The sequence below is a fragment of the Diceros bicornis genome, chromosome 41, assembly GCF_020826845.1.
Source record: "Diceros bicornis minor isolate mBicDic1 chromosome 41, mDicBic1.mat.cur, whole genome shotgun sequence".
NCBI lineage: Eukaryota > Metazoa > Chordata > Mammalia > Perissodactyla > Rhinocerotidae > Diceros > Diceros bicornis.
This window is the reverse complement of record NC_080780.1, coordinates 3,939,820-3,961,499: the sequence shown is the minus strand read 5'-3', so window position 1 is coordinate 3,961,499 and position 21,680 is coordinate 3,939,820. Positions and strand designations below refer to the sequence as shown.

Sequence of the window (21,680 nt, the reverse complement as noted above, 5' to 3'; positions counted from 1 at the left end):
TTGCCTGCAGAAGCCCCCTGGGGAGCCTGGGGCTTTGTGCCCCTTTTTCAGAAGGCATCCCGCACCGTGCAGCAGCTGGGCTGAGAGGGTGGTTTGCCGAGCCACCTGTGGGTGCCACCTGTGGGGACGCTGGCCCGCCATCACAGTCACACTGCCTTGGCTCACCGAGTCTCTCCTGCTTTCATTCCGTCTCCTCTTTTCCTAGATCAGGCTTCTTCACTGAAAAAGAAAAATATGGCTGTGGCTGGACTTGTGGAGTGGATTTTTTAATACAGTCCGGAGAATAGGTTTAAAGTATTTCTTTCTTCAGCTCCTCAGGTACTGTGGTGTTCAGATGACCCAGGCTCACCAGATTACAGTCATTTCTTTACTGTAACCATGAACCAGTTTTTGGTGTCCCCAGGTTCCTTTTTGGCTCGTACGACTCAAAGTTAGTGGTAGAGGGTCTTACCTCCTGCGTGTGTGGGAGATGGCAGGTCTTGTGGGAGGGGGAAGGGTGCACTGGAGGGGAGGGGTTTTGTGAGAGAGGGGAAAGGTCTTAGGGGAGGGGGGGGGTGGCAGGAAGCAGAGGTGCTGGCCTTGACCGGGGCGCTAGAAGCCCCTGGACATGGACGGGGAATGGTAGGGGTGGTGGAACAGGCCCCTGGTGGTCCCACCCAGGATGGTGGAGGGGCAGGTGGGAGCAGAGCCCTGGAGGCCATGCTGAGACTGGGGGCAAGGATGAGGCATCACTGTTGAAGTGAAATAAGTCAGGAGTAACTTATGGATTTAAACTTTTAAGTTCTTCTCTTTGGAAATGCTCATGAGGTAAGCCCGAGTGTGGAAAAAGAGATGTGAACAGTATCTTCACTCAGATCCAGGACTGGCTTGCAGAGCTTCTCTCTGGGCCCTGGGGCTCCATGCTAGCTTGATTTTCTTCTGAATGTTTTTGTGTATTTTCCAAATTTTCTGCAATGACATACATTACTTTTATAATCAATCAGAAAAAAGTAGTACTAAAAACTCCAAACCCATGAATAAGTCACTTTGGAGAGAGGGGGTTGCGAGTAGAGAGTGTATATTTTACTAACCGCTGTGGTCCCTTCTGGTAGAAATCAGAAGTCAGTGCCTCGCTGCACTGGGCTCTTAATCTGTGGCCTGGCCCTTACCTGTTCTCCCCACCTCCTCCTCTCTCAGCACTGGGCTCCCAGCAGGTGGCTCAGCTCACCCGTTCTCCCTCACCTCCTCACCTCTCGAAGCTCTCTGAGTTCACAAAGGTGCACTGAGTCCTCGGGGCTCAAGGCTCAGCACAGATGAACCTTGGAGCTGAGAGAGACCTGATCCTCGCCCCCACCTGGTGTGACAGGTGGCTGGTGCTCAGAAAGGAAACTGCAGAGGCTTCTGAGGCGGAAGTGTGGAAATAAAGCACTTACTGTTTACACAAACCTTCTCTAGGGAGGTAAACATAGATCTTGGTGGACGGGGCACCAGAGATGGCAAATCAGGTGCTATGTGGAAATGTCTGTGCGGCCACTGGCTCCCACAGACCACCCCACACAGGGTGTGAGGGGAAATGCTTCTGATCCCACCTGCCTTCGCCTACCTAGAGCCCCCTGGACAAGGAGCACTCGAAGTTCCCATAGTAGCTTTGGTGTGAGATAGCCCTCAGCCCCAGGCGAACATGTGGTGCCTTGAGGTGATCCTCCCTGCTGTTGGGAGGCTCTGGGACTTCTGCCCTGCTGCTACACTTGGGGGCCCTGACATTAGTCTGTGAGATGGTGGGGCTTCTGTGCACCTGAGACCCAGCCCAGGTGTCTGCTGCACCGGGCGTCTCCATTGGGGTCACCAGCAAACCCCTTCTCCAGTTCCGTATAGCTGGGCTTGTTGGAGCCCCGAATGGGCCCTGCACAGGGTCCTGTGCTGAATGGAGCTGGAGGCTGTCAGCCAGCGTCCCCTACCTGGCCACCTGGGCAGCTCGGGGCAGGTGGGCAGCTCCCAAGGAGAAGAAAGAGCCTTTGGCGGGGCCTGCCTTTTCCCAGCCCCTGGAAATGGGCCAGGGACCAACTCCCCAAAATCGAGAAGCTTGTGATTCCTCCTCATCCTAGAGGGAGACCAGGATGGAAAATGATGCCCAAGAACACCCAGTGCCCCCAGCTTTCTGTTAGGCAGCTCCCAGCCAGTGGGAAAGAGCTTGGTTTACACGGAAATGAGGTGCTGCAGAAACAGGGTGGTGAGGTTGGTCTGAACGGCGAGCTGCCTCTCTGGTGTCGAGAACACAAACATAAACGCTTGTGCCATCTGGGGCAGTGCGAGACTGTGGGCAGCGTGCAGCTGCGGGCTGTGCTGGAGCACCGTGGGTGTGTGTGTGAGTGAATGTGAGTGTGAGAGTGTTTATGACGTTGTGAGTGTGTGTGAGTGTGAGAAACCATGTGTAAGTCTGTCAGAGGTATGTGAGAGCATGAATATGTATAAGAGACTTGTGAGAGAATGGGTATATTATGTGAAAGTGAGCATGTGTGAGAGACTGTCCGTGTGTGTGAGTATGTGAAATGTTGTGTTAAAGTGTGAGAGACTATGAGTGTGAGTGGATGTGTGAATGAGTTTGTCAGTGTGTAGGAAAGTGTGTGTTTGTGAGAGACTGAGTGAGAATATATGTGTGTTTATGTGAATGTTGTGTTAGTGTGTGAAATTATGAGTATGAGAGTGAGTGAATGTGTATGAACAAGTGTGAAAGTGTGTGAGTGTGTAAGAAAGTATGTAACTGTGTTTGCAAGAGGCTGTGTAAGAGTATGAATGTGTGTGAATGAGTGCGTTTGTGAGTGTTGTGTTAGAGTATGAGAGACTATATGTGTGAGAGACTGTGTGTGATGAGAATGTGTGAGTATTGTGGGAAAGTGTGTGTGTGTTTGTGAGAGATTGTGAGAGACCGAGAGTGTGTGAGAATGAGAGAGTGTGTGAGAGATTATATGTGAGAGAGTGTGTAATTGTGAGTGTGAGAGAGAGGGAACCAAGGCAGGTGTTCGAGGACTCTCACCCTAGGCCTGTCGAAGGTGCTCTTTGGAATGTTGTGTCCTCCCTGTTGCAAAAGGAAGAAGGAACCTTCTGGAAACCCACTCAGAGCTGCAGCTGGAAAGTGGGACCCATCCTGGCAAACTGTTGCTGCCTAGCCCTCTGGGTCTCACTTGCGCCTTCCTCTCATACAGGGCAGACTGGTGGGCCGTGGCCTGGCTGCCCAGGTGCTGAGTGGTGGTTACTCAGGGCAGCCAGGTGAAACGTTCTAGTGCTGGCCTTGGCACCAGGGACCCGGATGGAATTCTGGTCACCGCTGCACATGCTGTTAACTTCTGTAACCTTGGACTGGTCCTGGGACCAGCTCTCAGATTTCCTTGTCTGAAACATAGAATCTAGGCCTTGCTGGGCAGGATGGCAGGCCTGCCTTGGGACTTCGCTGAGTGACCAGGAGTGTGAGCCCAGGCACCGCAGTGCTGGCTTCTCAGCATCGCAGAGACACGGGCCTGCTCTCTCTAATTGCTATAACCTGCATGTCTCTCTCTGCGTATTGGTGCAGAAAACCACGTCCTGCAGGGCTTTCTCTGTATCAAATGAGGAGATCCGGCCACTAGACATGGCGCACTTAGAAAGAACAGAAAGTTTGTTGATCAAACTCGTGAGTTTGTGAATCTAAACATGGAACCAATACGATCGCAGAATGAGAGAAGGATTTAGAGAAATTCAGTATAGGCAGCTGTTATGAGAGGTTCGGGGATTCAATCGGAGATGTAAAAGAAACTTTCCACTCCAAACAAATGGACTGAAGGTATATTTTATTATATAGAGGAGAGTAAAGGCGATAGTCCGCAAACAGATCTGAACAGGTCAAATATTAAGAGGGGAAAACGTCAGCTCAACTGGGAAGGGAAAACATCCACATCGACTGAAGGGAAATGACACAAATCAACTGGAAAGAGAAACACCAGGTTGACCGAAAAGAGAACACCTCAGATAGGTTACTCACAACATCCGTGCCCCACTGCTGGGAGAGTCCTGTCAATCGACACGGCTGGGCGGGAATCACACGTCCTGGGCAAGGCGTCCCTTCCACAGGTGAGACTGTCACCAGGCCTTGGTTTCCAGCAGTTTATATAAGCAGTTACAGAGTTTACAGAGCAAGCATTCAGTGTTCCCATGCACAAATGGTTATCAGTGGCGTACGTGCACTGATCCTCCTGGCTATCGTCCCAGCCTGGCAGTTGTGTATGTGCATTGTTTTCCCTGGTTATCATCCCAGCCTGGCACAGATGGCCAGTCTGCCCCAGGCTGTGACGCCCAAAGGACCTTGAAATTCTTACAAATTGCAACTATCTCCATGGGAGAAAGGCCAGTTCCCGGGAAAAGGCCAGTTCCCACCACACAGAAAGCAGCTTTATATTTCTTTGTGTGCTGGTGGCTGTAGGTTAATGGAGCGGCCAAACATGGCTGTACTCATGTCAAGACAGCAGCACAGAGTAATACAAAATGTAAAGAAACCTTGTTCTTCCTAAAGACAATCTATATCTTATTTCTCTAATATTAAAAGTATTACATATTATTAGTGAAAACTTTGGAAAATATAGATATTTACACAAAATATTAAAAGTGCCTAGAATTCCACAACCCCGAGAGAACCTCTTATGAACATTTTGGTTTATTTCCTTATTTTTTAAAATCAAAGTACAGTCATAGTATACAAACTACACATTCGGCCCCATGTTCCAGAAGGAAGGGTCCCCCTTTCTCAGCCCGGTGTCCCCTCCGTCATCCTCGTTAATCATTATTAATCCTTTAGGTGCCGACAGTACCACGAGGCTGTGTGGGTGGGCAGTGCTTCCCCAGGCCTGAGGGTCACTGTCTGCTCTGCAGAGTCTTTTTGAGGTGGGAGGGGACATTGTCGCCTCCCTGACTGAGCCACCGCGTTATTTGGTACCAGTGGGCGAATAAAAGTGACGCGAACGGGTACAGTCTGCATTTGTGGGTTTTTAGCCAGATCCACGCAGCTGCAAGTCCTCAGTGTCTATGACTTGCTGGGTGGGGCAGGCAGATCCCGACCCAAGGCCCTGTTTTCCTCGTCTGCAAAAATGATGCAGTTCGCTGCCTTAGTTTTGTAACTGTGGGATTTTCTGGGTGAGAGCGCGTGCCCAGGCTTGGCCCAGGGCTGTTTTGGGGTAAGCCTCACTCTCCTTTCTGCTTTCTTCTCTGTCACTGCCACTGGGCAGAGGTGGGCGCATGCCGGCACCTCCCGGCACTGTGACTGCACCTTACACCTGCCTCATCTCTCCAGGAGTTTCACACCAGGATGCAGATGGTGCAGGAAAGCTCCACTGTCCGTGACTGCGGTCTGAGAGGAGGGCAGGGTCTGTCACCCGGAAGGGCCTGGCTGCTGATGACCCTGGTGCCTGGTTTTTTCCTCTTTGGGAAGGGAAAACACCTCCTGCGGGTTGAGAGATGCTTCTGTGCAGATCACAGCCTGGAAACAGGGCCCCCTGTCTTGCTTGTGCACGTGCCCCTCACCTCATTCTCTCAGCGGTGGCTGAGCCCCTCTGGAGACAGACCCTCAGCACTGTCTGTGACTGTGCTCCTGCAGGCGCTGGAGCCGTGCTCCTGGCTGTTTCAGCGGTGGGATTCTCAAGTACTGATCCCTGCAAAGGGTGGAACCCATAACTGTGCTGGACCAGAGGCCGTATCACTCAGGTTTCAGAGAAGGCATTTGATAATAAGAACACTTTACAGGAGAGACTTTTAAGGGAAGACAGTTCTATTTGTTGTCTTCATTTGTGCCTGACAGAGAAAATCGAGAAACTGCTGCAGATCCCTGTGTTCAGTCGGGACTTTTCTGGGGCTACTCAGGGCGGCTGTTTCAGGGCCTCATCTGGGGGAAGCCAGGGGCGGAGGCCGCACGTCTGCTCCGCATCAGCTACAGGACGCACCACATTCCCTAGGTGCTCTGACACAGAGATATTAAAGGAGACCTTGAGGAGAGTTTAAAAAGTCTAAGACTCCTGCTCAGAAACTCCGTTTTCAGTTCTACATATTCCCCTTCGGCCCCTGGCCCCATCTGGCCGTATTTTTACAGAGGTGCCTTTGCCGAGCATCCACGAGGCTGTGCCGGCTGGTTTTAAACTTACAAGTGACCATGCACCGAATGGGGCCTCGGTTTCTGAAGCAAGCTGGTTCAAAGGTCAGGGCTGAGGTCACCTTCCCCAGGCGGGGGCAGGGTCTCAGGGAACACAGCCCCGCCCTCTGCACCTCTCTGGGGCTTCACGTTGCGCAGCACCTTGGTGTGGTGTCGCTGTGTTGTTTGCAATAAAACACATTTATTGTCTTGCACGTGAACAGAAGCAGTATGCCTTCCTGTCCCTAAATCCCTTCTCCAGAAGGAAGGCTTACGAGCAGTGTGGCTTATGGATTTCTGGGCTGTGATGGCCGAGGGTGTCAGATAAGCCCTCAGCGCACAATTATGAGAAGCGCCTTTTGGGTGGGGGGTTTCTCTGGATGAGGTGCTCTATGCTCTGTGTAAGTAACCCCCACAGCCTTTGCGGAAGGTGGCGGGGCTCGCTCCTCAGGGGTCAGGCTCACACAGTCTCCTCCTTCCCGTCGCTGACGCCCACGAGTGTCCATCCCAGCATCCATCTCCTAGAGCGCTCTGCCCCACAGGGTACCTTTGCTGCCCAGGTGACAGCGCCCCAGTTGTGAGGCCAGCCTCCCTCTGCGGCCTCACCCCTCCCCACCCTTCTCTGCACACACGATCTCCCTAGAGGGATCAGGTGCATGTGGAGGGGCAGGTCTGTCCAGTCAAGGGGGGACAAGTAGGGCCTGGTCCCCCCTGCCAGGCAGCACACGTCTCCTGGAGGGCGGGAGCTGGAGGAAGGAGAGGAAAGAGGACCCCAGAATGGCGTGGTGCTGTGTTGGTGTGCGGTTGTGTTAGCAGGACTGTCGGTGTGTGGTTGTGTTACCGGGACTGTCGGTGTGTGGTTGTGTTAACTGTCAGTGTGCGGTGATGTTAAAGGTATTTCATTTCATCCTCACCCCAGTTTTTCTCTTCAGGGGAGAAAAGAGAGCAAGCTTTGCGCTCATTTTACACAGAACGGGGCTGGACTCCTCCTGCAGCTGCTGAGGGGTGGACACGAGCCTCCCAGTCCCGAATCCTAATGTGGAATCCTAATGCTCTCTCCCCTCACCCCTCCAGGCCGGCCCTGCGGGGCAGCTGCTGGGAACTGGAGGGAGGGAGTCAGGAGGGTGGGACTCTTCTAGGAGGGGAATACCACTTGGAGACTGGGTTGGATCTTGCTGGCACCGTCCCTGGCCGTGTGGCAGGAGGGCTGTGCCCAGCCTGGCTTCTGCTCAGGGAGTGGACCAGAGGAGCTGGAGGCTTGGGAGGTGGGACCCTTGAAGGGACCCTGTTCCTCTCCTCACTGGAACAGCAGCTGGGTGTCCTGCCTCCGCTGAGGTGTCTTCCCCTAATGTGGCAGCTTGCACATTCCACACAGCTTCTTAAAGTCCCTGCTGTGGGAAGGGGATGAGGCTTGTCAGGAGTGCTCGAGTGACAGCATGTTTCACAGCCAGGGACTTGTTTGGGACAGAGGCATTCCAAGGTGAGCCGCATGCCTTTAAATGCAACATCGTTGTGACCTTCACAGTTCCAGGGATTATATAGTTTTAGCTTAAATCTGAACTGTAGGGAAACCATTTTTAGGTCTGAATTTTCAGAGTACGTCATCAGTAGAAACGTTATCTTAATAGGCTGCAGCAAGTTTCCCAAACATAAGATTCCCTGGGAAGAAGTTAAAAATGTGCAGATTGCAGCCCTCTCCTCCGTCTCCCTCCTCCCCTTTTAGGCAAGTCTGATGCGGGGGCTGGAGATCTGTATGAAGAGTGAATGCCTGTGGCGTTTCTTGCACGGGAGAGTTTGGGGCAGTCAAGTTGACTGTTGGGGCTTGAATTAAGCATTTTTTTCCCTCCAGCATTCCTCGTTAAGATTCAAGCTGTGACACGTAGGGCCCTCACTCGGCCTGAGCCTCTGCAGGCGGGGTGACCCTCAGAGTGCTCTGGTCGTGACCCAGGGGCACGGCGCCTCACACACAGCCCTGGCACGCGCAGGTCCCTCTGTGCTCAGCTGCCTTAGGTCACACCCAGTGCCCTGGGTGCTGTCCTGATGCTTGGTCCTGGCAGGAAGCCAGTTCTGGAAGGAGTGGGCTGGCTGGTGGGAGCTGAGGGTTTCTGGGGAACCCATGAGTCTGAGGACACCCCTGGGTTACATGTCGTCTGCAATAGCTTCCATCAGTGATGAAATAAAAAGCGTCTTCTGGAAGTTTTAAAGTGGAGTTTGAATTAAAGGTTTCCACTCTCCACTGTGATGAAAGCGTCTGCAGCTCATGTATCTCTCTCCTAACAGCCTCCTCAGCTGACCAGCTACTGGGCGGAAGATTCCGGAAGCTGAGCTTCGGGCAGTATGACAACGATGCTGGGGGGCAGCCAGCCTTCTCCAAATGCGGATGGGGAAAGACCGCCAGTGCGGACCAGGCTCCAAGCCTGGCGCCTTTCCTCTCTCCAGCAGACGCCAAAGAGGTACTCACTGCCACCCAAGAGCTTGACCTGAGCTCCTCCCAAGTCCTCGGCCCTCTTCCCCACCTCCTCCTTCCCCACCTCACAGACACGGTTCCTCCCTGAAAGGCAGGGACGTGGGTGGGAGAGCCCAGGTGCGCAGTCAGCCGGGCCTGGGTGCGGGCCTTGCTCTCCCAAGAGAGCGTGCGCGGTGTGCCTCGCTGGGGTCATCTGAGCCTCTGGGTGCTGAGCTGTAGAGTGAGGATGAGGTGTGAAGTGTGCAGGTGAGTCTCGCCAGCTCAGTGGTGGATGGCAGCAGTGAAGGGCAAGCAAGTTTCCCCGAAGTCATCACAGAGGCCCCTGAATCCCCCACCCAAGAGCTCTCGGGGCCCCTGGGTCGGGGGGGAGCAGGAAGAATGTGGTCTGCGTGGACGTGTGACTCCGTGTGAGATCAACAGAGCATCTTCCAGGAGGTATAGTCAAGGCTTCTAGTCATAGTTGAAGTAAGACAGGTCGGCGAACCCCAAAATAATGAACCCTTTCAAATTAGGATTTTATTTATTCTCAAGATACAAGAGGAGGAACCCAGAATAGACAAGAAGAGAAAGTTAGTCCTGGTCTTAAGACACAAGCAAAACTAGTGGTGCTACTTGGATGTGTCCGTCCAGCCTTTTCTGTTCTATGGGTTTAATTTACGGGGTTCTGCACATACCTGTGAACATACCATGGGAAAAGATGATTTTATCCTGCCTGCCTTTTTCACAGAGTGCTGGAAGGCTCCCTCGCCCCATACTTTACAAACTCTCTGCCAACTCCACTTGCTAGCTGTGTGATGTCGTAGTAAACAGATGCGCCATAAGATACTTCCTTCTTCCTTTACTGTTATTGAAGGTTTTTCCACTTTTCTCTGGCTGTGGGAAGTGGGCCTGTGGATCCAGAACTCAGCTTCCTGCCCCCACTCTCAGATAAAGGCTGGCTCAGTGGGCTGGCTGGGGGCCCCCCGGCTGTCTGGAGTGGCCTTCACCTGACTCCCCCTGTACCACTTTCAGACGGTGATCGCTACATATCCCCCAGACCTTGATGGGATTGATGGCAGGATCTTCTCTCCAACCAAAAGTGGCAGCGAGTCGATTTCTTCCACACCAGCGTTCCCAGTGTCTCCAGAAACACCATACGGTAAGAAAGAAGCACAGCCTGCTGTGTGCAATCCCACCCCTCAGGGAGGAGACTAGAACAGCTCCTGCTCTGCTTTCTCTTCCAGTGACAGCACCCCCACAGTATACCCCGTTCAGCCCACCCAGGCCCCAGATGGGCAGCACCAGCGGTCTGTACAAAGGAGGTCATGGTAAGAAACCCACCTACTCTCCTCTGCTCTGGGCACCGCCTTGCATAGTCGCCGTCTTTGCAAATGCGTCCTCTGGTGCAGAAATATTTCCATGTGTGTCACGTCTCAGAAGCCTCAAAAGTGAGGATGGCTCTCGCTGGAGAAGGTGTAGGGGCGCGGCTGTGCAGCCTGCTGGGGGTTAGCAATGGTGTTGACTCTGCCTGGTGGCCTGCGGGCATGTGCCGTTCAGCACTTCCACGTGTCTGTCTGCCGAGACATGGATTCGTGGGAACAGTGGTGGTGCTCTCAGCAGCTGAGCATCAGTGCTTTTCAACTCCTCCTGGTGTTACTTGGTGTTGAAAGAGGAAACTGGAACACCCGCCCCACCTTTACAGAGAAAGTAAGGCCCCCAGAGGGCAGCGAGCTCCCTGCTCCATGCTGCACAGCTGCCCTAGACCCTTGCCCACTGCCTGCTCACAGACGTGTCCTGGCTTCTTACATCCTTGACACTCAGTCACTGTCCTGGATCTCCCCAGGAGTGACGACTTCTGGGACATGTCAGCTTCTGGGGTGGGTTGTTGCATCCCTCAGACACTTTCCATACTCGGCTCCTCTCCGAGTATGCACTGCCCAGGGGAGGGGTGGCGAGGGGGTTACTCAGCATCTCTTCCTTCTGGATATTCCCCACCAGCCTCTGGGGTCTAGGACAGGCCTGACCTCGGGCCGATGGAGAGGGGATGTAACTAAAGCCCTATGTACATTTAAAATCACTCTTCTCTGTAACTGTAGATTCTTTATGCTGCTTTTCTCTCTGGGGGAGGCAAGGGAGGACTCCCGCTATGGTTGTCAGGGTTGCTTCTCGGGAGTGGGACATTGACACTGTGTTCAAATCTTGCCTCTTACCAGGAGTGGTTTAGCGATGACAGCTAGCTCCATGTTCCCTTTTCCTCCAGAGAAAACCAGATCTGTGTGTCACTTAATAGAAGGGCCATCTTTCTCCCAAAGTCTCCTTTACAGTTTTAGGACATAAATACTTCTCTTTGTACACAGAGCACAGCAGTTAACCTGCCCGTCTTTCTTAGCAGATGCGACTGAAATACAGGGTAAGGAAACCTGTGCGCAGTGTTGTTTGACCTGTCTGTATGTTATGTGAGCATCACGGGAGAAGAGGTGTCTGTGTTCCTGTAGGCGTTAGCACACAGGCTTGCCCAGACGTAGCCATGTGTCTGTTCTTCTGTATTTTAATAATGTAGAAGGACGTAAACAAAGGGACGTTGCCCCTGTCTCCACACAGCCCCCTCCTCCTCCCTGAAACCACCAGGATTGATGGCGAATTTGAACATATTCAGTGGGTTTGAACTAGAACCTAGCCCTGTGACATGGAATTCAGTCAGATTCCCACAACTCCAAGACCAGGATCGTTGGAAACACACTGGTGACAGCAGTGGAAGGTGAATGATAAACTCGAGGAAAGAAAATACCAGAAAAAACTTTTAGTCTCACTAAAAGCTCCTGACGTAGGCTTTTAGGGTCATCATGTGGCATATCGGGGGCATATTGAACCCTTCTAAACTTGAGAAAGGGCTGGGAAGCTGAATGAGGTTGGCGTGCCCCACGTGGGATGCCCAGAGATGTGCACATGGCGGCTGGGCGACATCCGGCCTGGAGCATTGGGGCAGACGTGGGCTGACGTGTCTGTGTGTGACACTGGGCCCTGCTCACGGCTTCAGTGCAGCCAGCACATCCTAAGTACCTTCCGTGTGTAAATATCCACATGAAGAAGTAGGGTTTTGATTTCAAATATAAAAAGCAAACATGTTAAATTGGAGCTATTTAATTTTGAAAACACCTTTTGAGTCTTATAGACTTTTATTTTATTGGTCCCCAATGATGTTAGTCCCTGAAGAGTGCAGAGACGCACAACATTCACTTCAGAGGGGCTGCAGACCAGGCAGGGCACAGAGAGCCCTGCTTGTGCCCGGGGATCTCTCGCGCTCTGCAACGCCAGGTGGGATGGTTGACCCCTCTGAGACGCAGCAATGATAGTGGTAGCTCATGTGTACAGATACATACAGCTATGTACGACTTGTCTTCCTCTTTACAGCATGATTTCCTTTAATCTTGTAGTCATATTATAGGGGTCGCTCTGCCTGTTATCCGATTTACAGAGGAGGGAATTGACACAGAGAAGTTAAGCAAATTGCCTGAGCCACATGGCTGATAAATGTCAAAGCCAGAATTCCAGACTAGTCAGCCTCACTCCACAACCATGGATTTTTTGTTCCAAATCATCAGATTAGACAGGGCTTGTTTTTCACTTCCTTCTCATCTAAACTGGTAGTGACGTGATGTCAAGACTGAGAAAGCACAAGGAAAGTCTCAGAGGTCCTGGATTTAAGTCCAGTCATGGAATAACTATGACTTGTATACTCACTGACCTTCTGAACCTGTTTCCTTATCTACAAATACAGACGATAAAACCTCATCCATGATCACTGTGCAGTCTCGGGAGTGTCTGTAGGCATCTAGCATAACGCCTGGTTCTGAATCATTTAGAACTAGGTACTGACGTGTGTATACATGAGAGTATCTGCTTTAAATTACCATTGGGAGAGTGGCTTGACCTCCTGGAGGATGGAGCAGACATGCTTTTCCCTATTCTTCCTGCTAAGTACAACTAAAACCCTGGGCAGTTATATACAATAAATGCCAGAAGACTGAAAGGTGGAGAAAGGAAGGCAGACTGGCCATGGGCCTTAGGACCATTGGAACCTGAGTGGACCACATCCTGGGCCGTGAAACAAACTTCAACAGATTAGAGAAGAGTTGACACCATACCGAGTGTGTTCTCCAACTGTAGTGGAATCAAACGAGAAATCAGTGACAGGAAGATTACCTAGAAACGAAACAACACACTTGCAAATAATCCATGGGTCCAAGATGAAGTCTCCAGGGAAATAACAAACCATATAGAACTGAATAAAATGAAGATAAAACATATCAAAATTGATGGGACAGAGCTAAAGCAGTGCTGAAAGGAAAATTTATGACGGTAAATACCTACATTGGAGAAGAAGAAAAGTCTGAAATGAAGAGTTTGGATTCTTGCCTCCAGAACCTAGAAAAAGAAGAGCAAAATAAACCAAAGGTGAGCAGAGGGAGGGAAATAGTAAAAATATAAGCAGAAATCAAAGGTATTATAAATAGAGAAACAACAGAGAGAGAAACAACAGAGAAAATAAATGAAAGAAAGAGCTGGTTCTTTGGAAGGATCAATAAAATTGACAAACCTCTAGCGAGACTAATGAAAAAGAGGGAAGACACAAATTACTAATATCAGGAATGAAACAAGGCTATCACTGGAGACCCTGCAGATGCCAAAAGGATGGATAAGGAATACTACAGACTACTCTACACACATAGTGTTTAATGAGAAGCACAGACTGTGAAAACTCACCCAATACAGACAATTTGAATACCTTGTGACAAGAACCAGTTCAGAGGATTAAAAAGACAGACTACAGACTTGGAGAAAATATTGACATTCTAAACACTCATCAGTAAAGAAACAAATAATTTAGTTAGAAAATGGACAAAAGACATGAAGAGACATCTCACTGAAGAGGACGTACAGATGGCAAATGATGACATGGGAAGATGTTCAGCATCACTAGTCATCAGTGAAATGTGAATTAAAACCATGACGAGGTCTGACTACACGCCTATCAGAATGACTAAAACAAAAAATAGCGTCAACACCAAATGTTAGTGAGGATGTAGAGAAACCGGCACTCTCAATCATTGCTGGTGGGAGTGCAGAATGGTGCAGACTCTCTGGGAGGCAGTTTGGCACTTTCTTAAAAAAAAACTAAACATACAACTACCATAAGACTCAGCAATTGCACTCCTGGGTTTTTATCCCAAGAAATAGACTTATGTTGATGCAAAAACCTGTACACAAATGTTTATAGCAGCTTTATTTTTCTTAGCCCCAAACTGGAAACAACCTCAATATCCTTCAGCAGCTGAATGGTTAAACAACCTGGAGTCAATCCACACCATTGGACACAGCTCAGCAATGAAAAGGAACAAACCATTGATGCACACAACAACCTGGATGAACCTCCAGAACAAAGTCATTCCCTAAATTTTACATGGTGTATGGTTCCATCTATATAATGTTATTTATTTGTTTATTTATGAGTGAGGAAGATCAACCCTGAGCTAACATCCATGCCAGTCCTCCTCTTTTTGCTGAGGAAGACTGGCCCTGAGCTAACATCTGTGCCAATCTTCTTCCACTTTATGTGGGACGCCGCCACAGCATGGCCTGACAAGCGGTGTGTCGGTGCGCGCCCGGGATCCGAACCCGGGCTGTCAGCAGTGGAGCGCACGTGCTTAACCACTACGCCATGGGGCCAGCCCCTATATAACATTCTTTAAATGGCAAAATTACAGAAATGGAGAACACATTCATGTTTTCTAGGATTAGGAGGGGCAAAGGTGGTAGGGAAGTGGGGGTAGCTATAAAGGGCCACGTGAGGGATCCCTATGGGGTGGGAATGTTCTGTATCTTGACCGTCAACATACTGGTATAGTTTTGCAAGATATTACCATGGGGGGAAACTGGATCAAGGGTATAGGGCTTATCTGTGTAATTCCCTACAACTGCATGTGAATCTACAATGATCTCAAAATTAAAAGTTTAGTTTAAAATTCCATTGCGAGATACGATGTGGATGTCGTTGAAACAATGTTGGCTGGGAGTTGACAATAGTTGAAGCTAGGTGAAGTCTACATGGAGGTTCATCATACTATTCTGCCTGCTTTTATGTTTGTTTGGAATTTTCTATAATGAAAAGTTAAAGTATGAAATAAAGGAATACTTGGTGGTGAGTGAAGGCACGTGCAGTCCACGCGTGTCTTGAGCTCTTCTACTCACCAGATGCTCTGCTACACTGATGTGATCCCAGAGACCCAGCCCTGCCCTCCTGGAGGTGCAGTGGGTAGAGCAGGGACGGATCCAGTGATCCCACAACGGGGGAAGGCCCCAGAGAGGACGGTGGCGCTCTACCAATTTCTATTGGTTGTTTACCTGGTGAGGGGGTCTGGGAGTTTGAAGGATGAGGAGGGTTAATTAGGAGTTAACCAGGTGAATGGAGTGGGCTTATGGGATGGAGAAAGAGCCGTGCAGGTTCTGTGGCAGAGGGTGCTACAGACCAGGACAGGCTGGAGACCAGGAGTCTGCGGGGGAGTGGAGGTGTGGTCTGAGGCCAGGGAGGCAGGGCCAGATCATAGCTGTTCTCTGTAGCCACAGAAGGTGGTGGCGTGGCATCCAAGCAGTGCAACGTCATTGACAAGCCTTAAGATGTGGAGGCGACTGCTCAGATTTCCATTTTCACACATCCCTCTGGCTGCCGCATGCAGAACACCCATGGGAGCGGGCAGTGGTGGAGTAGCTGTGACCAACGTGGTTTCAGAAGAGATGGCGAGAGGTGGGTGCAGTTGTGGGAGATTCAGGGAGTGCAATCAACTGGCCTTCAGAGGATGGATTTGGGGCTTGATGACTATTTCTGATTTTGTTGCAATTATTATTATTGTCTCAATTCTATTCTGGCTTCTTTTCAGTTAGGGCGAAGTTAGTATAACACTACATAAAATTCCTCCGTATGTCTTATTGCATCAAACTTACCTTAGTACTGGTTTAGTCAGCATAAACCCAGATATATCAGGTTATTTCCCAGACAATCAACAGGACAAGTGTCAAAGAGAAGCAGAGCTGGACACTAGTTAGAGCTGGTGAAGACAGATTTTATTTGGTCCTAGTGCAGTAGGGAAAGAGCTGAGCTCAACTCCAAATGCAGCAAAGATAGCTGGGGATTTATAACCAAAAAGCAGAGTGACAGTCACTGGGTGGAAATTACTAAGAAGAACATCAAGGGGAGAGGGATTCTTGCTAAACTGGCCTGCAGGGTTCTTGCTGAAGACAAGCAGAGGGCAGAAGGCGTAGACATCAAGGGTGGGGGTGAGGAACTCCATCAGGTAGCAGGCATGGGGGATGACTTAGCAGAAGCTTTGCTAAGACTGGGCCCTCCAAGGACAGACATGGAAGGCCAATGTTGAGGCCTTGAGGAGAAGAAGCCTGCAGGAGCCTGACTCAAGATTTGGTCCAGGAGGGAGAATTGGTCGCAAGATGGGCCCACCTTATTCTGTCTAACCCAGCAGTGCAACGCAGAGTGAGCTTGCCTTCACTCCAGGTTTCACATGTCCTCTGTGAGTGTCCCTCCAGGTCCTCTGGGCACTTAAATTAAGCCCCTAGACTCGGATACCAGGTGTCCTGGGAGCCCGTCTGGCCCGCCCCCTGCTACAAGCATCTCACACCCACCCCTCACCAGAAACCAGCACCTCTGCAGTAAACGAGCAGAGTAAACAAAAAGCAAGCCAAAGTGGCCTCTAGGTTTCTTAATAGATGGATGAATTAGGAGTGGGGAAGGTCCAGGTGGGTCAGCCCAGAGTAGCCTGCCCTTCCCAGACACATGCTCCTGTTGTATATGCGTGTGCCCCAGTGTGCCCCTCTTTTAAATCACAGCACCCACTCCAAGAAAGTGAGGGACATTTAAATATTTACTCAAATAATTAATATTTAAATATGAACTCAAATATGGTTTAATTCTCCAAGGGGTGTGTTGGTGGTAACTTGTAGCATTGGGGACAGGTTGCAGGAGATGCCAGAGCAGCTCTAGGTGCTGGGAGGACAGCTGGCCCCCGGAGTTGGACTGTGTGATGAGGGTCCTGGGAGATCTCCTGTGTGATGGAATACTGTGAGCTCCGTGAGGACAGGGACCAACAGGTCTTTCCCACCTAGGACCCTCAAGCAGGAGTCTGGAAGGGCGCCCCTCAGGGTGGTCTGTCTGTTAAATGCATCCCTGACATGGCCTATGTTACACCCTGGCAAACATGTATGCAGGGACGCCGTCCTCAGACTTCTCAGAAGTTCCAGATGTGAGCCTGTGATATTGTGATTAATAATAAGAAATGTATATTTGGTCTTTCTCCCTTTTCTGGCACAGAGCTCCTAAAACTCTTGGAATTTCCTAAGTGATGAGAGCAACAAAGGTGTCTTCTGTTATGTGAATGAGGTGACTTTTGGAAAGGGTGGAGGCTGACTGCCAGGGGAACCAAACATGTGATTAGAGGGTTGGAACTTTCTGTCCCACCTTTCACCTCTGGGGAGGACAATCAATCACCAATGGCCAAGGATTTAATCAATCATGCCTATGTAATGAGGCCTCCATAAAAACCCAAGAGGATGAGCTTCTGGGTTGGTGAACACAAGGAGATGCTGGGAGAGTGGCATGTCATGGCTCTTCCTGAGTTATATCCTTTTGTAATAAACCTGTAATTTAGCAAGTAAAGTGTTTCTCTGAGTTCTGTAAACCACTATGACAAATTAATCGAACCCAAGGAAGGGACCGTGGGAACCTCTGATCTATAGCCTGTCAGTCAGAAACACAGATGACAACCTGGCCTTGCGATTGGCATCTGAAGTGGAGGGCAGTCTTGTGGGACTGAGCCCTTAACTTGTGTGGTGTGACACTACCACCAGGCAGATAGTGTCAGAATTGAGCTGAATTGTAGGACACTCACCTGGTGTCGGAGCCTTGCCTGTTGGTGTGGGGAAACCAAATCGGAATTGGGTGCAGAACCCTTTAGAGCCTCAGAGGAGAGATGCTTCTGGAAAACAAAACATTTGTAAGAGTTTGAGGAAAGGAGTCATTTAATCTCAATCCTCATCTATGCCAAAGATAGAAATTATGAAGTTTCAAGATGTAAATTATTCTGTCATCTGTTACCTGATACTTAGCCTTGATAATATTTTCAAAGTAAATGGGAAAAAAAACACGAGGAAATATTTCATTAAAAAACTTATGTTTCTGATGTATCAGCTTCCAATTTAATCCATAATAGATTTTTTAATTGAGGTACAATTACACATAATGTAAAACCAACCATTTTAAAGTGAACAATTAAGTGGCATTTGTTGCTCTCACAGTGTCTTAGGACCATCACCTTTATCTGGTCCAGAACACCGTCATCACAGGGTGGTTTTATGCATGGTATTTGAGAACATTTGGGGACACTTGGCTTCAGTGAAAATGATGACCAGTTAATGTTAATGTTCTGAAAGAGAATGCCTTTGTACATTTGCAAGCTCTATGCTGTCTTCCGTTGTTCTGGAGAGTAGGACTGGTCTTTCTAGGGACCTGGCTTTCAAGTGCACAGTCTCCTCTTCCCTGTGACCAGCGGGCTGGGTTGTGAGGGCAGAAGAGGAGGCAGGAGGCATTGCTCGAGAGACTGGCAGGAAGGAGGACATGGGGGTTCATCCTTGGCTTAAGGAGGGCACAGGAGTTTTGTTAGCGCTGTTGGGACTCCTTGGAGTTGGTTTCAAGAGGCAAAATTGGTGACATTTGCCAGAGGGAGGAAGAAAAGGAGTATCTAGGAATGTTTTGTTGAGAAAGAGAGAGAGAGATTACTTTGAAGCAATGCTTTATTTTTGTTTAAAGAAAAAGTTGTCATTCTTCAAAGGTTGACAAATTGTAAAATGCTTCTACCAGGCCTCCCCTTTCCTTCCTGTACTCAATTCACTTTTCTTTTGAAATTTTTTGAACTTTCCACGAGACTGTTTATAATAGGAATGAATGCATGGATGGAATGTGAACATGTGACGTTTGTAGACGTCCCTGATTACTTTGAATTTTGCAGAACCTAAAAAGCAAGTCCATGTATGTACATGTTTATAATGTGTCTATATTTAGGTACATATGTGAATGTAAATATTTTTGGATATCCATGTCTGTATACACGTGTGATATACTTTGCACTCCAACTTGTGCAAAAGAATCTGTACTGGTGAATAGTGACCCCAAATAACTGGCATGGATTAGCAACTTCTGGACAGCCCCCACTGCCCCAGATTAAGAAAATAAAAAAGAAAAGTTGCTTCAAAATGTATTTAAAAATAAACATCAGTGGTAGGCTGGTGGAAGACGGTGGCCTGTAAATGTGCGGTTAGCAGTCTGCTGAGATGAGGACACTAATTCACTTGAGTGGAATGCAGCTCGAAAAATACAAGATGTTGGCATTCTGTTCTGACACCTCATCCACAAAGCTGGCCGGCTCAGAAGTGTACCCCTGTGAGCCGACGATTCCCCAACCAGGATGAATGCCATGTTTTCTTTGCTTGGTTTTGGTTGAGAGGAATCTGTGTTTCTCTGAATTTATTCCTCAGCTCATTTCCTGGCCCCCTCTGGTGGGCTTGTCTTGCCTCTCAGCATGTAGAGGTTATTCTGACATGCTGCCAACGGGACTTTTGCTCTTATCTCATTTCTGAGCCCCGCAGGCCAAGGGCTTGGTGACAGACGCATGTGGGGCCAAGCTGCCACTGCATAGCTCTGCAATCTTGCATAAGTTGCAGAACCTCTGAAGACATTTTAAACTTAAGCAAAAATGATAATAGCTGTACTCTGCATGGGGTTGGGGGACAGTCTCTTAGAAATGAAGGTAGATTTCACCTTACGTATATGATAATGTACCAAAATTTGACTTGAAATATGGTTTTTAAATCCCAGATGCACTTCCTCATTAAAGCATTGCCAAAACACATCGTTCATCAGGATTGTGCCCTGTCCTGGGACTGGAGAGGTTGGTCAGTCTGGGCCCTGGCGCAGGTGGCAGGCGGGGTCCCTCCTGCAGTGGCCTGGGGCAGGCACGGAATCCAGAATGCATCGCTCGTGCCTGTTCTTGTTTTCTCCTGGCCCCCCTGACGGGGAAGGACAGTGCAGCAGGTTAGGACGCCTCTGAGAGCTGGGAATGACTTGAAAGAAAGTGCATGCTGAGCCCTGGCCTATAGCATTTGAGGTGTTTCCTTGTGGCAAGCATCCGCCCAGGGCTGCCTGCAGTTTTCCCTTTCCTTCCGAAGGCTGTCCCGAGGTCCTGCCCCCGTGGACAGGAGACTCCTGGTGTGGTGGGAGAAGGGCAGTGAGAGGTAAGCTGAGGAGTTTTCTGGCGAGCATCTGTCACCGCTGTCACCTCAGGCTGCAGCCCTGGCCATAAAAAGGCCACATTCTGCTGGATTTACTTGGGAAGATTTCAGATTGTGAGACCTGAGAAGGGTCAGCCGTTCTGAGTCGCTGAGAGACTGGAGATTTCAACATGTAGCTGCCTCTCGCCCTTTGTCACTGGCTGTGGCCCACCCCAGTCAGAGCCTTTGCGGCTGCTCACAGCGGAACCCGTGGGGCACACTTGGGTCACGGCCCTTCCTGGGCCTGGCTGCACGAGGGTCACCTTCCTCTCTGTTCAGGGAGCACTGGGCCGCGGGAAAGCCCTGTCCATCCGCCGGCTGAGCCTGCTCTGGGCTGTGTTCAGGCATTTCCGACAGATCTTTTGCAGGAGCTGCTTCCCCACAGGCACATAAACAACTCGGAGGAAGTGCCCTGCTCAGACCTCTGGGGCGGAGGGTCCTGGGATCTTCCTGGCCCGTAACTCAGAGAAGTGGCCTGAGGGTCCCAGGCCCATCCCTCTCTCCCGGTGAGAGGCATGTACCTGTGGGCTTTCACCAGGTTGATGAGTGGGTCAGAGGGTAATGCTGTGGCTGGGCAGGCAGTGAATCTGCACAGTGTAGTCGGCAGCACATTCTGGAAACGTACTGCATATGCATGCACCTGGTCCCATCGCAGTGTGCTGAGGGCGGTGCGGGCCTATGAGCAAGAACGGTGCGTTCCGGGAGGGACACAGGACTTCTCTTCCAGGGAGGACTTTAGGGGAAGCGGCCTCAGCGCTGGGGTTTGACAGATGATTGGGACTGTGTTCGACCTGTAAGGCGAGAGAGGCAAGGGGTGAGTGCCCACTCTATGCTGCAGTTGGGGGGTGTAAACCTAGTAATGTGCATGTCTGCCGCCTGGACTTCAGTCTCGAAGGCCACACACGTGACGAAGCCCCTCTGCTCTGCTATACAGACTTGGTACAGTCACATTTCAGGCCACAAGGGATGAAGACATACTTCCACCTGACTGAGGAGGATAGTGTCCCAAGTCCTATAAAAATGAGAGGTCATTTGAAAGGAGGCTTTGAAGAGTGTGTAGGAGTTCTTACTCAATTGGCTTGGGGGATTGGCCTTTCCTCAAGGCCAATAGAGGGAAGAACATGAGCAGAGAGAGGGAAGAAAGTGATACGGTGTGTTTAGACCTGCCACCCTATTGGTGGAATAGGCTACCAGTCAGATGAACCAGGCTAAGTGGTTGGAAAAGAGACACTGCAGCAGGGTCTGTACAGGGTGTGGAGCCCACCGTGGCCAGGAGGAAAACCTGCAGGGATTGAGCAAGGCAGTGACAGCAAGAAGGTCCTCCAGGCTGCCCTGGGCAGGGGCTGGAGTGGAGGGCCTCAGGGCTGATGGCCAGGGCCAGATGAGAGATGATGCCCCCAACCAGGGGAAGGCATGGGTGTAGACCCCAGCACACGGAGGGCAGAGCTGAGCAGGGCCTCTGGTTGGTGGTTGTGGGAGGCTTCTCCTCCGTGAGCATCAGATCCCGGGGAGTCGGGGTACCCTTTAGGGGAGGTCGTGCTTGACCGGCAGGTCATGGGTCAGGAGGCGCACCTGGGCTGGTTTGGGGTGTCCTTCTCCCAGGGGTCACCGCCCCCGCCCCACCCCCCACCCCGCGCGTGCTTGTCCTGTGGGTGACGCTGGCCTGGGGGCTGAAATAAAGCTGTGGAGGGACTCAGCTGGGAGTTTGCAAGAGATTAA

At 50.3% G+C, this 21,680-nt stretch overlaps 1 protein-coding gene across 6 annotated transcripts in view; it reads left to right on the top strand.

The window, feature by feature from the left end:
• TNS3 (tensin 3) overlaps window positions 1-21,680 on the top strand; it is a 252,434-nt gene that overhangs the window by 188,531 nt on the left and 42,223 nt on the right. For all 6 annotated transcript variants that reach the window (XM_058534774.1, XM_058534773.1, XM_058534772.1 and 3 more), the window contains 3 exons: window positions 8,408-8,580; window positions 9,606-9,732; window positions 9,818-9,901. In XM_058534774.1, the coding sequence (XP_058390757.1) occupies window positions 8,408-8,580; window positions 9,606-9,732; window positions 9,818-9,901 (384 nt within the window). The remainder of the gene's footprint in view (window positions 1-8,407; window positions 8,581-9,605; window positions 9,733-9,817; window positions 9,902-21,680) is intronic.